We start from the raw sequence: 18,396 nt of genomic DNA on the forward strand, positions 1-18,396 counted from the left end.
ACCCGTTTTTACAACACATTGCCTTATGGATTCGGTATATTGATGATATTTTTTTTATATGGACTGGCAATGAGGAAGATCTGACAAAATTTTGTGAAACACTGAATACTAATCATTTTAATATCATTTTAACTTTTAATATTAATATTAAAGAAGTTAATTTTTTAGATTTGGTTATTTACAGGGAAGGTGGCGGTCTCCTCACAAAGAACTACTCTAAACCGACAGACAGTAACTCTTATATCAATGTCAAAAGTCACCATCATCCAAAATGGCTAAGGAATATTCCAAAAAGCCAAATACAGAGAGTGCGTCGTAACTGCACTAACAATGAGGTTTTTAAGGAACAAGCTGAGGAGCTAAGGAATAAGTTTACTACCAAAGGATATGATGGAGAGAAAATTGGGGAAATAATAGAAGAGTTGAAGGAAATACCCCAGGGTAATTTATTAGAATATAAAGAGAAAAAAATTATTGATACAAAAGATGCAACATTTTTACCATTAATAACTACTTTTAATTCACAATTCCGGAAAGTTGAACAGATTTTTAAGAAAAATTGGTTTATTTTAAGTCAAGACCCTGCTCTTAAGGATTTTATACCTGCAGTTCCGCAGTTTATATAGATAAAGGCACCGAACCTTAAGAAACATTTTGTGAAAAGTAGAATTGAGGAAAGAAAAACAGGACATATTAAAAATAAAGGTTTTCATAGATGTGGATTTTGTAAGGTTTATATTTTACATAAACAACAACCCAACAAAATAGAAAGTGTGTTTTCCAATAGCACACAGAATGAATTTAAGATAAGAGATTTTATGACGTGCAACAGCACTAACTGCATTTATTTAATTGAATGTAGTTGTGGCCTACAGTATATAGGCAAGACAAAGAGAAGATTGAGAGACCGGTGGTCAGAGCATCTGTGTAATATTAAAAAAGGCTTTGACAAACACCCTGTTTCTGAACGTTTTATAAAAGTTCATGAATGTTCAGTATCTAATGTTAAACTTATGGTAGGCCTAAGAAAAATAACTGGACATTGGAGGATTAAAGGCAGTGAAAAAGCATTAGCCCAAGCAGAAATTAAGCTTATTTATGATTTTAAAACACTGGAACCCAAAGGGTTAAATAGTGATTTCGAAATCAAATGGTTTTTATAATAGTTCATTCTGTTTTAGCAACTACTGTTGTAGCTATGTTCTTATGATGTTTTTTAGCCATGTTCTTATGATGTTTTTGGTGTTTAATATTTCTTTTTATATTCCCCTTTTTATGATATGCGATTTCTTAATGCACAGCACTTTATTAAGAAGTAGGAACTTTTTTCCATTTGATGGATTAGTAGGAACTACATTTGATCCTCTATGGTTGCCTCCGGTGGGGAACGCTATAATAAAGGACCTGCTATGGCGGTCACGTGTTTTTGCCCGTGAAAACCGGAAGTGTACACTGAACACTGGGGGACTGATTGTCTAGGCTGTGCACTATTCCGGTGACAGCGGAATAGGAGCCGCATGCACCCAGTAGTAGAAACAGGTGGACGTGTTAGATCCGGCACGCGAGGAGAGTGACGTCACTTCCGGCACTTACCCCCTGTAGTTTTTGGCTGATGTGCGCACGACCAGAAGACTGCAAATTGATGCAAGTTCCGGTGCGCGATGGATACTTTGAGTGCTACACCTGGTCACACCCCCGTAATTAGCAGTAGGGGTCATGGTTTACACTATAAAAGAGCTGTTTTAATCTAGATTTGTCACATTTTGATAAAGGCTAAAAGCGGAAACATGTTAGTGTGACAGTGTGACCATAAGGACTGCGGCCTGCCGGGGACTGGACTGGACTGGAAAGGTACTATACGGACATGGTCTTTTTTATCCAAAACAAAAGCCCATCTATGTATATGCTGATATCATCTGCCTTGATCTGAAGGCCCCCTCTGGTACGCAGGCATTTTTATTGTGGAAATATATGTATGTAATAAAGTTTGTGTGGAATTACACTATGGGATGTCCCTGTTTCTAAATTGTTTTTGAGGGACAACAGGATTCTTTCATAGAAGGTGAAACTAATGAATTGGAAAAGTTGAGGAGAGAGATTCCAAATTTACATGTAAGTAAGGATATTGCTTATCCCAGTAAAATGATTCACATTTACTAATTGATTTTCCTCTTCTCTTGGAAGAATAAAGAGGAAGACATACACATTTTTTCTGGATAGAAGATTGGTGATTCATATGGACTTCCTTTATCACTTGTATTTCTATTGGACAGTGTTTGAGAGGTACCCTTAGGATATTGTGTTTGGTATTCATGTGTATTTGTGTTTTGTATAAGTGTGGTGGGGACCACATTGTTTGCTAAACAGCATATTCCATAACCTGGAGCGCAGATTTTTTTACTATTTTTTTAAAGATTATATTTGTATTATGGTCATATATTACAAACTGGTTATGATCTAGGTGAGCGTACATTATTATGATTATTATTTTTATATTTCAACATTCCATTTGTATTTATTTATTATTATATTATTTCACTATATATATTCCTTATTTTAATTTAAATGTATTTGAATTAAATTTTTATATATATATATATTTATCTATGTTTATATGCGATATGATTATACTAAACTATGTATGATTTAAAAGGTTTTTCTTATATATTCTACATAAAATGTAAATTAACAAAATCATATTAATCGACTTTACCCATGGACATTTGTTTCCACTAATTGTCTTTTAAGCGTCACCTGTGAGAGCAGGTATATCTAGGCACTATGCAGCTCTCCCCCATTACCTTTGATAAAGTCACATGATATGTGATGAAACTAGTTAGGCGGGACACTTTTACTTGTTCACTGTGCTACACTGGATACACAGTTGCCATCTATTATTGGACTGATGCTTCATTAAACACCTATACCCAGGACTTTCGCAGCAGACTGTGCAGCAGAATTACTTTACATCAGTAGCACCTGTCACAGATGTGTGCATTTCCTGGCATACAATAAAGAATACCGGAGGATTGAATCACACAAAAGGGGCCCCCACATTTGCCGACTACAAAGTCTGTGAGTACACCAAGGCAACACTGTGAATATGCAGTGCAACATAGTTTCTCTAATCTGCTGTGACTGTGATTGTTCTATATCCCGGCTCAGTGGTTGCTTCTTAGAGTATTTTATACAGCTGTATTTTTGCGCAATCATACTTGGGGCTGGTGACTACAGCACGAGATCGATATCATTTATATACCTCACAATATTTCACTGCATATGACCATATGTGACTTTTCTTTTTAAACAACACTGAGGACTGTTTTTCTAAACCTGCTAAATCAATTAGCCGTTATTATCTTCATTGTGGAAGCATTTACTATCTGACCTATAGAAACACCTAACAGCTCTCAGTATCTATTATACGTGTTTTATTCTGTTGTGCTGGACTACAGCTATTGGCAACTTTTGTATCGATACATTTAATAGTTACACAGTGTTATAATCATTTCAAAGTACAATATTAGATTGATTTTTTAGAGTGTTATATATATTTATTTTTGTTATTGATTTTATGTGGCATCCTTAGTGGATATTAAATATTTATTGTGTATTTATGTACATTCATTATCGAATTATTACTTTTCCAATCATCTATTTGATTTAATATAGAGTCAGCGCAGATTTTGCTTTTTTTCGGTTTCTCCAAATAACCTTTCTATTTATCTTATATATGATTTACAGTGATTAGCTAGAAGCACCAGAATTGTGTTTTTTCTCTACTATTTGTAAAACTACATGAGTTACACATTTCTTTATTTATATACAGTGAACATATTAATAAAACACCAACATATTGATGGAAATGGGGCAGTGATCACACATTAGTATGTAGGCAAGTGGCATAAACCTGTTACCCGTTTTGTGTTTGCTGCCTGTGTCTCAGACTGGTTTATGCTGGTATCTACTTTCCTCTGACTCAGCAAGATACATCAGCAGCTTTGACCGATAGATTTAAAATGGCAATACAAAGAAATGCTAAATCAGGCTTGTTTTCCATTTATTTCTATGGCTGTTTTAAAACTGTTGGTAAAAGCCGCCGATGACTGGCCACTTTGACAACCTGCTCCTTAGTAAATTTACCCCCTTGTTTCATCTGGACAGGCTAAGCTTCTGTAACTGAGTGGCTAGAGAGGGAGGAACGAGGAGGAGCACCACTGCCTAGCTTGCCGCACCAGTCTTTTTAGTTACACTGTCGCACAGAATATCCAGACATGGCGCAAAGTAACAAGTGCATTGGCGTCGGCTTGTAAGATCCGCTGCCACAGCCAGCATTAAGTAGACATTGGAGACATGCTTATGTTTTTAGTGTTGGGCAGCATTGGCAACGCCTACCAGGTCCCAGCTCCCTAGACAGCTGGTTAAAGCTGCCGAATGGAAGTGCCTGCCATGTAGGGTTGTCACAAAAACAGAGAAATCTCAGGTGCACAACTCCAAATTATTAATAATATATAAATGCAATAAAATTTAGCAATCATTACAGCATATCATACAGTATATAAAACTTGTAGGACTTACCTAGAATTGTGCCTAACACATTTTAACCCTTCACTGTTTGTTTATTATATATGTACCTCACTTTTCATTTTCATTCTTTATATGCAGCAGTAGCTGCTCATAACTATCTCTTTCACACTGCACTTTTCTTACTATGGCGGTGCCCTGGGGCGGCTTAGCTGGGCTAGTTTGGGGGTGTCCTGCGCTCTGGATTTGAATCATAGTATGTTAGGGACCTACCCTACAGAGGTTATCTGGATATGGTGGGTAGGCCCATAACCTTGGCCAAGATTATGCTAAAAACCTCTATTGATTGCTAAATTTTATTGCATTTATATATTATTAATAATTTGGAGTTGTGCACCTGAGATTTGTCTATTTTTGTGCCTGCAATTAGTCTCATCAGGTAGCACCTCCCATATATATATATATATATATATATATATATTTAGGGTGTGCAGTCCAGAAATCCTTCCCATATACTCCATTTAATGTGCTTTATTGCACACCTGAGGGAAAGGAGACGCCCTCAGTCTGGATTAGCACCTCTACCTTATTGGTTTAAAAACATGGAGTCTTGTAATGAATATGCACACTGGTATTAGGCACAATTCTAGGTAAGTCCTACAAGTTTTATATACTGTAGTGCAACTTTGGTTCATTTTTGGGGCATGGGTCCCCCTGGATTGCCTTTGTTGATCTGTTTCAGGGCACCGCATTATAACTCATTTTTCTTTTATAACACATTTTAACCCTTCACTGTTTGTTTATTATATATGTGCCTCACTTTTTATTTTCATTCTTTATATGCAGCAGTAGCTGCTCCTAACTATCTCTTTCACACTGCACTTTTCTTACTATGGCGGTGCCCTGGGGCGGCTTAGCTGGGCTAGTTTGGGGGTGTCCTGCGCTCTGGATTTGAATCATAGTATGTTAGGGACCTACCCTACAGAGGTTACCTGGATATGGTTGGTAGGCCCATAACCTTGGCCAAGATTATGCTAAAAACCTCTATTGATTGCTACATTTTATTGCATTTATATATTATTAATAATTTGGAGTTGTGCACCTGAGATTTGTCTGTTTTTGTGTCTGCAATTAGTCTCATCAGGTAGCACCTCCCATTATAAATATATTTAGGATGTGCAGTCCAGAAATCCTTCCCATGTAGGGTTGTCACCTGCGTCTACAACCAGAGAAAGGTATGTCATTTTAGTCTGCATTGTCTTGATGCTGGAAAGATTACTGGGTTCAGGATACTTACAGTAATTGATAAGAGAGGTGCAGGTTATTAGTCAATTTGTTGCTGGTTACTAATCAGATGGGTGCAGGTTAATAGTGAATTAATGCTGCTTAATGAGTAGATAGGTGCAGGTTACTGGTCAATTGGTTGCCTGTTAATAGTCAGATTGATGCTAGTTACTGGCAAAATGGATATTTTACTATTCTTTTTAAATGTTAAATGATCTAATTGGTGCTGCACTACCTGCTAGTCCTATGTAGTATGTAAGTGTGACTAAGAGGACTTTGGCAAAATATATGGCTGGATCTGAACAGGCCACATTATACATTCTTAGGGCAGTTCAACTATCAGCGACCCTTCCAGAGTGACTTGAGAACTGTCATGAAGGCACACTGCGGTCATGTATCTTCACTTAATTTTTCTTTGCTCCCCATAGAGGCACACAGGAAAATTAGCAGATTCCTTACCATAATATGCGGTAAAGTGCTCAGCGAATCAATGGTTCCGATTTTCTGACCTGGTAAAGTGGGTTATCTTTCCTGGAATGTGGTCTTGAATGGGTAGATCTTGAAATGGCAAAGTGATGTTTGTATAGGGGGTGAGATTTGGGCAAATAATTTGAGGGGCTTATTTTGTCCTGTTTTGCATTTTAAATGTTGAGGTATACATTTTTAGAATTTGTATCCTGTTTATTTAATTTTGTCATGTGGTTACCAGTCATACTTCACTGTGTACACCCAGTGGCATCACAAGGGGGGTGTGGGCCGCAACCATGTGTCACCCGTCGAGGGGTGACACCAAGGTGCAGACTCTCCATCAATGACAGGAGCTGGGTCCTGCACTGTATAATAATATACAGGACCCGTTCGCACATGCGCAGACCGGGTCCTCTGCATGCACAGATCCCAAACATCGGATTTGTATGTAACCATTTTATTTTTGTTTATATTTTTAGTGACACTTCTTCAAGAGGGAATATGATCCTGCAGTGTAACATGAAGACTTTTCAGAGACGCAGACAAGAGTAAACATAATCACTAAATACACCTAGTAAATGAGTCTGATGCAATGGATATACTGTAATGCTGCATTCAAAAAGTAGACAAACTCCCATTTATTGTCATATCCTGCATATATATAGTGGAATTATTACCACTGATTGTGTGTCCTTTTCTATTGTGTTCTACTTTCCCCTATGTTAGGGATCATTAATATTTTGAATAAATAGTGATTACTTTATATAGTCCCTTCTATTTTTATTATATTTACTTAGCGCTTTGGTGGAATTTGTCTATTTTTTGCATACGTTTTTTACAGTCCAATTAAAGTGATAGGATCTCCTCTTATTCCTATAAGCTGCAGAGCTCAGCGTCCAAAAGTGTCACATATCCTTTATATCTATAATGCTGCATTTCACTTATGTATGAAAGGATTGAAACTGTTATAAGATATTTGCTGGGGATAAATTCTTTATTAGCAATTTGTTATTCGTATTCAGTAATATATATACATATATAGTTTATATTTTATTGTTGTTTGCAGAATTCTATCCTGGGAGAAAGGTGTGATACATTTAGACATTCTGGAATAAAGAAGAAAATATATTATTAGAGCACAATCTCACGTATTAGACTCTGATAACAAGGAGCAGAAATATCATGACCACTTGTACTTGTATAACAGTACTGCAGACACAAATGCCCCAAATATGTAATTTTAGACATCACTTCATTGACATTTTAGTAGCTTTAATAAGCTATAAAAAGGTAAAAGTCTAAATAAAGGCACGATTTGCTTATGACTGCAGTGTGGGTAATGTAAAGTGGTAAAGTGATTTTGTTTACTTTATGTCCTGACATGATGATTGTACCATTCAGATGTAAATGACCTAAGTAATATACTGCAACAAATAATATATAGGCCTGCGTTATCAATTAGTTAAAAAATCCTTGTTGCTGTATTTACATCTAATGTATTTGCACCCAATTTGTGGGAGTTGCTTTAAAATATAAGTGAAATTAGTAAATAGACCCCGCTGTCACACAGACTAGAATAGCCGGACCTGGTGCATTGGTGCAAGCCTGTAAGATCCGCAGCCACTGCCAGCATTAAGTTGACATTAGGGACATATATTATATATTTGAGTTGCTTTAAAAAAATATGTGCTATTTGTGTCAATTTACCACAAGGGGGGCGGGATTTAATTACGCGAACCATCAGTCCCTCCCCATCTGCACCCACCTGCTTCTCCTCTCCGGGCTTCTCCCAGGGGAGGAAAAATGAAAAGTTAGCCAGTATGTAGTACTTGTTAGTGGCACTAAAGCCAGGAGAAGTAGAGAAGTAACCCATAACAACCAATCAGCTCTAGTCATCATATATCTAGCACAGTCTCTAAACTGATAGACGCTGATTGATTTCTATGCAACTTCTCCACTTTATCTCTGTTAAAGATTTAAAACATCTCCCCCACTGTATGCTATGAAATACTGATAGTATTTCACACCTGAGACATCCTATAGCACTTTACTTCCCTGTAATATACGATTCAGTTTTGCTACAGTTCCTAGCTATTATATAGGTGGTGCTAGAAGTATAAGTTATGGTTATACAGTATATACATTAGAATAATGACATAAGAAGGAACACACTGTTATCTAGAACATCCATAATGGGTCACTTACGCTGTCGATCCATCCAATGTAAGCAGAGACTCTGGTAAACACTGATGGTTTCTGGAAGTAGTTGCACCCAAGAGAGGATCCAAAGCTGACAATACCATGGACCTGGTACACACCACTGACAGAGCAGCTGAGAGGTCCACCAGAATCACCCTGAAGAAAACACAGACAACAGAGATAATTGACATTACATATTAATACAACAGTTCGGTAATTATATTGCTTCATATTTTTCGTCAATTAGGGACTAATTCAGAGAATTTTGCACAGCCGATATTTATACAAACAGAGCGATTGTTAGCCATTGTGCATGTATGAAAGCCGCACAGTGCATACACAATGGTTGCATTGCAAATATGCTCAAACAGAGGAACCACTGGCAAAGTGAGTGACAGGTAGTCAGGGGTGATAACGGGGGTTGGTGGTTAGAAAAATACACGCGTGTCGAACCGTTTAAACGCCATTTCATGGGCGTGCATAAATTAGCCTTTGCGATCTCCTTCACAGCATGAGAGCTGTCTGCGTGTCAGGAAAGCTGCAGTGCTTACAGCTGGTCAGACCTGACTTACATGCCAGATGTGCATCAATGGTACCGATGTTTACACTGTTGCATGTCATCGGACGGATATAAGAAGGCAGCAGTGGGCGTCCCTATGCTGGGCTGTGCTTTGGAAGGCATTAGCATATTTTAGCAACTGCGATCCATGTGAGAATGCAGCTGCGATTGCATTAGCGTAAATTTCGGAATCAGGTCCTTAGGGGAACATTTAAGTAAGCCTGAAGAGAGATAAATTGTGAGAGATATAGCACCAACCAATCAGCTCCTAACTGTAACTTTACAGCCTGTGTTTGAAAATGACATGAGCTGATTGGTTGGTGATTTATCGCTCTTCAAGCTTTATTAAATCTCCCCCTTAGTATTTAACTTTTAAAAATGTCAAAAACCCTTTATCATTATTCAAGCAGCATAGAACTGTTTACGACCTTACCACTTATACTTTTCATTTATTATTATAAAATACATATATTAGTTGATACAATTTGCTAGTAGTTTGATTTATAGGGCCAAATGTAATAGAATGAGAGTTTAGAAGATGTGAAAATGTGAGAGTTTAGCAGTAACCTCTCACTCTATTACATTGGTTGAGTTCAATATTCAAAATAGGAAAACATCTGGATCAGAGTTTAAATCATGAGAGATTTTGGAATCTGAAAAACATGCGAGTTTCCTTGCTCTGGTACTCTAAACATTGGGCGAGTTTAAAAAGTGTGAGAGTTTATTCTCAAATTTTCTAAACTCTCACTCTATTACTGTACATTTGGCCCATAATCTCTATCTTTTTATATGACCTGGGTGATATTTATACATTTTTATACATATGTATATTTATACATTTCTTGGTCTATTAAAATAGACAAAAAGTACATTCAACTTACATTGCAGGCAGATGTGATTCCATCACCACCAGCACAGATCATAGAGGTCTTGACAGTAGAGCCCCACCAGGCACTAGTAGAGCAGGTTGCATGGGCAACAACGGCCAGGTTGGCCTGCTGGAGGATGCTGGGAAGAGCCCCACCGGCTGCAGAGAAGGATAAGTTAGTATAATGAAAAAAAAGAAATAATAATACATAGTCAACGGCATTACTTTTTTTACATTACTTTCTTCTGTGTGCTGTATAGAGGCAGAGATCTACGGTCACACCAAAGGCAGTTAGTCAATTTCATCAGAATCGGTATGGGATGACGGCAGTCGGAATCCCGGCTGTCAGAATCATGACACCGGCATCCCGACAGGTCTAGTATACCGACACTTGTTTGGAATGCTAACCCTCTCCCTACCCTAACCCTCCCTCTTTGGTGCTTCCCCCCATACTGCCTGAACCTAACACCCCCCCCCCACCCTAAACCTAACCCTTCCCCTAGTGCCTAACCCTAACCCACTCCCCCACCCTGATACTTACCTTCGGTATCCCGGCAGTCGGGATGTCAGTGCTAGGATTGTGATAGGCGTCGGGATTCCTGCGCCGGTAATATCAGTGCCAGCATCGCGCTCGCTGGGATACTAACTAGAGATTCCTCTGATGAAACAGCAGAATTATTCCCTTTGTTTATTTTCTATTTCATTTATATTAATTTATAAAGAATAGGATTTCATTATTCTCATATTTGTATTTGATCTTTTACTGTACTTATGATTCTGACAATGTTGAATATATATATATATATATTTAACAAAATAAAACAGACATGTTCTTTCCTAAAAATGTGCTATTGCTCTATTGCCTTTTTCATTTAAGCCTCTCCAATTATATATTACTATAAAATCTAGCCCATTTTATAGACAAAGCTGTACACAGAGAACTTACTGGTGAGTCTTCCCCAGCCTGAAACAATGCAGTTGTAGTCGTGGGCCAGGATATCGCCATCAGCGGGCAGTGTAGCCAGTTGCACAGAAGTGTTCAGGGTAGCACTGGAGGCCAGCCAGAGTATAGCAATATCAAAGCTGCAAAAATACAAATATTGAGAATATTCCAATAGGTAAAGGAAAAATGTATAATCGCAATACATTGTATATTATATTGTATAAAATATTGTATACAAGTGTTCTATTTTGTTAACCATACTAATGTCAGTGGTTGTTACTGTCAGCGAAGAGGTTTACTTATTGGCTAAAAATACTCTATTAGAGAAAATAAAGCAAGAGGTGGGGTAGCAAACTAAACACTACAAACATTGGAAGGTTTTTTTTTGTAATGCACTAAATTCATTTTAAAAGGTTTAATAGGCGCTGTAAGTTACTAAACAACAAACAAAGGGACATTCTCATTCATGGGGAGCTTTTATATAGATTCAGTGACTAATGTCACTTCTAAATCTCAGTGTTTCCAGTCAGGGAGTTCTATGATGATCTCTCTAAAATAGATAGCACTGTATTATATATACTTAAAGTAAAAATACAATACTAATAGACATACTCTGCACCATCGCCGATAGTACATCTTTGTGCGCACATCGGCGGATACATGCCGCAGTTGGTGGGCATCTCAACATGATGCTCATCTGCTGCGGCATTAGCATAAAGATGCAGCAATGGCTGCGACAATAGTCACAGCCGCTGCTATAACTTCTCCACTTCTGAATTACCCCCACACAGTGCAGACAATGGCTCTCAGCTACTGGGAGGAGGGACCAGGTGGCCGATCAGGGAATGGCTAACCTTAGTGCTTCCTGTGCCACAGGAGGGAAAAAATGTGATGGCGGAGAACCATCGGATCTCTGCCATTGATGACATAACCATCAGGAGGAAATCATCGATGAATGTTAACCATTGATGGTTGATGGCCAGGAATGTTGAAATGACTGATTGTTATCCGGCATTGCATTGTTTTAGGGCTACAGAGGATGTGCTATTGGGCAATTTGTTGCAATAAAGAAGCATGAAAATGCCGTATCCAGCAAGTCGTTTTCTAAATAAATGAATATTAAGATTCTGACATTGAAGGAAACATAGCAAAATTCACCCTTCTCTGAAACATAGTAAACAATTTTTTTTAGGGTTAGTTTCACATTAAAACAAGGCACTAAATGACCGGAAAATGAAGCTTCATAAAACCACGTATCTACCAATGTTCACTGTCTACCTTTTGCCTAATATATAGATATTATATTATCTTTTTACATGAACTTCAAAGTCTTTTAGTTAGCTGTGATAATCGTTCCTAAATTAGTTCCCTACCCAGCAGCGACATCGTTGGTATTCCAGCTGGCGTGCTGCCTGGTGCTAGACACGGCAATGACCTGTTCAGTGCCTTCATTAACACTGAGGTTGTGATCTCCCAGACCCACACGGAAGGTGAGGGGACTGTTGCAGAGGATGAGAAGAAGGAACATGGTATTAGCAGTGTGTACTGTCAGTCATTTTATAAAGCATGAACCCAAATATCTTCATCAATTTTATAATAATGTGATAAACACAGCACAAAACAACTGTATGTGCCAATTATAATAATTACTGAAGGAAACAAATATAATGCATTGAGTATATATGGATTAGGGCAACAAGATCTCAAACATCTATTTAACTAGCATATTTAGCAGAACAATGGAGATCCCTCAACTTGAATCCGCAGCATCACAAAATATACTCTAATAGGAAACCAGTGCACAAGAGTAAGGGGGGCGTTGTTCACAGGGCATGGCAGGTTAATATTGCAGTAATTTGAATTGTCCCCTCCCTTTTATAAGAATCAACCAATACACAAATAGCAATCTACAAAGCTTGCCTGTAAATATGTAAATCATATATATATGAAGTGCCCCATACACTGTGTGATATACACCTTGCGATGCGACGGCCGTTCCGATGGACGATATATCGGGCGGTCGCCACACATGGGGCAATCCGGTGGCTGACTGCCTGATGTGCCGTCATCCCCATCCCCCACCCGCATAGTGCTGCATGGGATCGTTTGTCGATCCCTCAGATCAATTGAACATGTAGAAAGATCTGGAGGAGCGACGGACGACCCCACAGGAGCACACAGCGGACAATATCATGCCCACAAATGGAACGATATAGCGGTGATATCGTTCAAAACTGTCGGATCACCCACTATTTTGGTTCATGTGTGGGGGACCTTAAGACAGAGAAGCACCCAACTCCTAACACAGCAGCCTGCTGTAGAGGAGTTAAAGAGAGCATAAGGAAATATTGAGTTTAGTGTAACCCTTAAGGTATAAGGTATATAATTTTATATGATACATATCAATGTTCAGTAGTCTGTAATGCCTTCTATTTAACAACTAGATTAAGTATTTCAATAAATATTATACAAGTGATCTTACAGCATACTTGCCAACTCTCCCTCATTGTGAGGGAGACTCCATGAAATAGTAGCAATCTCCCTGACTCCCTGAAGAGCCTAGCATTCTCCCTGATTGCACCTTACCTCAATCTTGAAGCTGTTTAATATAAATAAAAATAGCGATATATGCATTCAATTAGTATCATTAGTATAATTTCCCTGCATTGTTTATAAGGATACAATAATCCCTATGGTTACATGCATATTTTGAAGCGTATCAGTAAATTTTCATCAACAAATAGATCTTACTAACTGCTTTGGGGCTCATTTACATTTGTATGTAAATCAATTTTATGGCAAACCTCTCAGATGTAGCAGTACACATCTACTAGACCGCCGCTCATAGGTGTTGCTTTCACAATCTCCCTGAAATGGTTCTTCAAAAGTAGGCAAGTATGTCTTACAGTGGACTATTAACAATAAACAAGCCCGGTTTGTTACCTGTCCACGCAGTGAGCAGCAGTTATCGCACGGTTAGCACGGATCAGGGAACCTCCACAGGTGTGGAACCAGCTGCCGCCAGAGAGATATTGGAGGGATACCTGGAGGTACCCAATAACAGAACATTACTTTATGACTCAGTGAACTAAATAATAAAAGCTTGGATATAATGATCAACACATGTTGCTTAATGCTTGATCCTGCAAATAGTATGAAATAAAACATACTGTATGTATGGAAGTTGTGCTAATATGTAAATAAACAAGAATGTTCATTTTTCCAACCTAAACCTTTCAATGAAGTTGTGCTATTTTAAAATCTATTCATGAGACATATATTCCAAGGGCCAAATGTAATAGGGTGAGAGTTTAGAAAATGTGAGAGTTTAGCAGTAAACTCTCACACTTATTAAACTTGGCCAATGTAATAGAGGCAGAGAACATGCAAACTCGCATGTTTTTAGACTCAAAAAATGTAAACGCTTATCCAGATGTTTTCCCATTTTGGAAATAGAACGCAACCAATGTGATAGTTTGCTGCTAAACTCTCACATTTTCTAAACTCTCACCTTATTATATTTGGCCCCAGGTGTGTGTAGTATGAGCCGTGTATCACATAGTTCAGGGAAACTAATCCTTAAGCCAGTGATTCCCAACCTTGGCCTTCGAAGCACACTAGCAGTCCAGATTTTAAAGATATCAATGCTTGAGCACAGATGGTAAGTCATATCTTACACTTACAGTTCTCTATGCTTAGTGATTTGGAATGGCAGATGGAATAATAATAATGTTATTTATATAGCACTTTTCTCCTAATAGGACTCAAAGTGCTTTACATTTGCCTTTACAGCACAAAATACAAAACAAGCTTAACAAGGGACATAAGTGAAATGCTTGGGTGAATACTGTAGGTGAGTCGAGTCTATTTTTGAAGGATTCTGGAGTAGAGGCTTCTTGAACTGTGTCGGGAAGTGAGCTCCATAGAGTCGGAGCCACAAAGCTGGCAGCTCGACCCCCAAATGAATTCCAGGAGATTCTAGGTACTATTAATAGTCCTTCATCAACAGATCACAGTAATCAAGTGGGACAGTAAGGAAACAGAAGCTGCTTCAAGTACCTCTGGCCCTGGTCATGTAAGGCTTTGAAAGTCAGTAAGCCAATCTTGAAAACTATTCGCCATCTTACAGGTAGCCAGTGAATGGATTGGATAATGGGTGTTATATGGCTGGTAGGTTAATAGCCTGGAAGCTGCATTTGTACCATCTGCAAGCAGTGCTATTCTTTTGTTAGGAGACCAAGATAGAGGACATTGCAGTAGTCTAAGTAGTCTACATGTATGACTCTAGGGAGATCTTCTTAAGGAAGTGCTTGCTTCTGGTGAAGTTCCTCAGATGATAGAATGAGGATTTAATTGTGGCTGATACCTAATGTTTAATATCAAGCCACTACACCAGACAACACCAAGATCAAGCCACCATCTAGACAACACCAAGATTCCGCACATGTTCAGTGTTTTGTATTTCTGAACCCCCAAATGTAAGTCCTGTTGGTTGGCTACAGCCTTGTCCTGTGACCTATCATAAGGACCTCTGTTTTATCAGGGTTCAGTCACAGCCAACTGGCACTCATCCACTCATGGAGCTCAGCTAGACAGCCAATTAGGATTGTTATTGGCTTCTCAGTACTTTTAGCAAAGGACAGGTACATTTGTGTCTTATCTGCATAGCAGTGGTAGACAAGGCCATATAGGATGAATAGAGTAATAGAGTAATGAATAGAGTAATAGAGTAATATATTCCTGGTGAAAGTGACTTAGTCACCGCTGGACCCGTAATGCATAATACACACTATTATAATGCCAGTCTTATGATTGGTTGATTGTGGATTACATTCTCCAGCTGATAAACCTTAATTAAGCTGTGGCTATATGACAGGTGTCTGTTCGCATTTATTACTGTTAAGCTTAACAACCATTGTGCCAAAGAATCAACACTATAAAGTGCCACTACAAGTGCACACAAAGCAATACTCAAGAAATAACCATAAGGGGAAAACCATTGTGGGTCTTGTGAGCACTGCAATAGCTGCATGTCATTAGTAACTGTAAGCATACAGCTGTAGTTTGAGCTGTAATTTAATTTTTTTGGATGCATTTCTCATGTAAAATGCTACCAACCCTACATGTGGCCCCGAGTTGCTTATTTTACACTCATGGAATGTACAATTCAAGCAACAAAAGCTTGATGGACAATGAATGATGCTTATGATGTTTAAGGTCCATTGGGTGTTCAGGATATTGTCTGTGTGTACAGTATAGTCAGCTAGAAAGCCAGATGTACAATCTGTGTGTGTACTATAGTCCTGCTCACCTGCCATGGCCAGGCGTTCTTTACTGCATCTGTTCCTCCTACCACACGTCCATTTACATTTTCTTCCAAAAAGAGTATGTTATCCTCATGACAATATCCTTTAGGCAGAGAAAATAGATATTGAAGAGACTTACTACTTTAAAAAAAAATGGAATAAGGATTTTTTTTTAAAACATCTCTTTAGCTCAATAAAACAATATTTGAGAGTTGTTATTAGCAAAATATTTTATTTGGTAATAATACAATGCAAGTATTGTGTACATATTCATGTTCATTGGGCCACTTGAGTTTCCCTTCATGGTATGTTACATTTGCAAACTATGGATAATGATACATTATTATAACCAGGGACGTACTAACAACAGGGCCTGTGTGCAGCGGGCTCCCTCCTCTGAGCGGTGGGGCTGCCCCAAGCCCTGCATCTTACCTTGTGCAATCAAGCGAGTCCCTCCTCCTCCTCTGTGGTGCAATCTTCCCAGCGATATTCAGGAAGATGGCACATACGCACAAGAGAGCAAAGACTGGCACAGCACCAGAGTGTTTGCTTTCACTGCATGGCACCATCTTCCTGAAGATGCCACTGGGAAGATGGCGCCGTGGAGGAGGAGGGAACAGCTTGCCGGCACAAGATAAGAATACTACACACCCTAAATATACCTATGATTATAACCTATAGTGTCAGTTTATATTATAATTAGTTTATTATAGTATTATAGTATATTTTAACAAATATAATTTTTCAGATAAGGAACAAGTACAATATAAAATTCACTTTTATATTCTTACAAATTGGAAAAAAAAAAGTTTTCCTCAGATCAATAAAATGTTAGAACTGTTTAATCAATAAAGGACATGTGCATACGGGAGGATCTGACCCCCCTGTACACTGTTCCATCTGGATTGTTGCTCCATCTGCCAAAAATTGAATGTGATAATTGCATACGTTTTGCATTTTAAATGTTCCTATTCACTTAATGTTAACTCCTAAAGCCTAGATAATACGAATGTAGATGTAAAGGATATTCGTGTAACATTAACTATTGGCTGTTGAGGGATAAAGTGGAGGGTGATAAGGTACCAAAAAATTTGCTTCTAACTGTCATTTTTCAAGCACAGACTGTAAAATGACAGTTAGGAGCTGATTGGTTGCTACTTTATCTCTCTCCAAGGCTTAGTACATCTGCCCCTTTAATTTGAAGGAACTAAAACCTCTATTATCCTACAAATGTGTTTTGCTGCGGCTTTACAATGTATGATAACATTCACCTTTCACCACAAATTATAAATATGATATATGATAAAGCATGCATGTAAATTTGAAGAAGGGATGAAGACTTGGTGATGGGGAAAACAGAGGACTAGGGACTAGGGGGAAGGTGGTCTTTAAGAATTTGGTCACCTCTGAACAACATAAGTATGATTCATTATTACAATAGTAATTGTAGCAAGGCAATTCAAGAAACCACAATGATAGTATTTAGGAATTGCTTATGAAGATTTGCCGGTATAAATAGAATATACAGTACATGTATTTAGATAATAAAACTTACCACAAAGGACAAGAGCAGCCAATACAAGAAGCCTGAGCATGGTGAGACGATTCCTGGGCAATTGTTCTGTAGAAACCTAACAGTGGTGTCTCCCCCCTTATATAATTGAAAAAGACGTCAACGTATAGTGAGAATACTTCCAGATGATGCAGGTAACACAGGTGGAAAATGTGTTTCCATGCGTCCTTGAAGGACAAATATGTATAGATATGTTGTTATAAAAAGAATTTCAAATAGAGAACATAATACACACAGGAGAAGGTTTGCATTACGTTTTCACAGTCTGATATCTCTATGTGTAAAATGCTCAGATACACCTTTCTAAAGCATTTCCTTATATTAAAGAAATAATAATAATAAAAAGTACAATAAATATGATTTCCTTCCCTAATGATCTCCCTAGCACTCTCATGCATTTTCTATGAGACATATGACACATGGGTTTCACACTACTAAAAATTAGGGGTGTGCACCGGCCACTTTTCGTGTTTTGTGTTTTGGTTTTGGATCTGGATCTTTCTTCGTGTTTTGGATCTGTACTGGTTTTGCCAAAACCACCCTTCGGTGTTTTGGGTTCTGGGTTTTGTGTTTTGGATCTGTATTTTTTTTTAAAAAAGCATAAAAATAGCTAAAATCACAGAATTTGTGGGGTTTTCTGCTCCTATGCTATTATTAACCTCAATAACCTTA

The 18,396-nt window shown here is 38.1% G+C and overlaps 1 protein-coding gene across 1 annotated transcript; it reads right to left on the minus strand.

Annotated features, from left to right (window-relative positions):
- Positions 1 to 7,337: 7,337 nt before the first annotated feature.
- On the minus strand, positions 7,338 to 17,749 carry LOC148534682 (chymotrypsin-like elastase family member 1). The gene is made up of 8 exons (XM_088466335.1): positions 17,707 to 17,749; positions 16,157 to 16,254; positions 13,789 to 13,889; positions 12,219 to 12,344; positions 10,849 to 10,985; positions 9,916 to 10,061; positions 8,482 to 8,631; positions 7,338 to 7,382 (listed from the first exon to the last, which is right to left on the minus strand). The coding sequence occupies exons 1-8, from the start codon at positions 17,744 to 17,746 to the stop codon at positions 7,374 to 7,376; spliced, it is 807 nt and encodes a 268-aa protein (XP_088322461.1). The 5' UTR covers positions 17,747 to 17,749; the 3' UTR covers positions 7,338 to 7,373.
- Positions 17,750 to 18,396: the final 647 nt, after the last annotated feature.

The sequence above is a fragment of the Taudactylus pleione genome, unplaced genomic scaffold (genome assembly GCF_031769625.1).
Source record: "Taudactylus pleione unplaced genomic scaffold, aTauple2 ptg000065l, whole genome shotgun sequence".
In the NCBI taxonomy this organism is placed as follows: domain Eukaryota; kingdom Metazoa; phylum Chordata; class Amphibia; order Anura; family Myobatrachidae; genus Taudactylus; species Taudactylus pleione.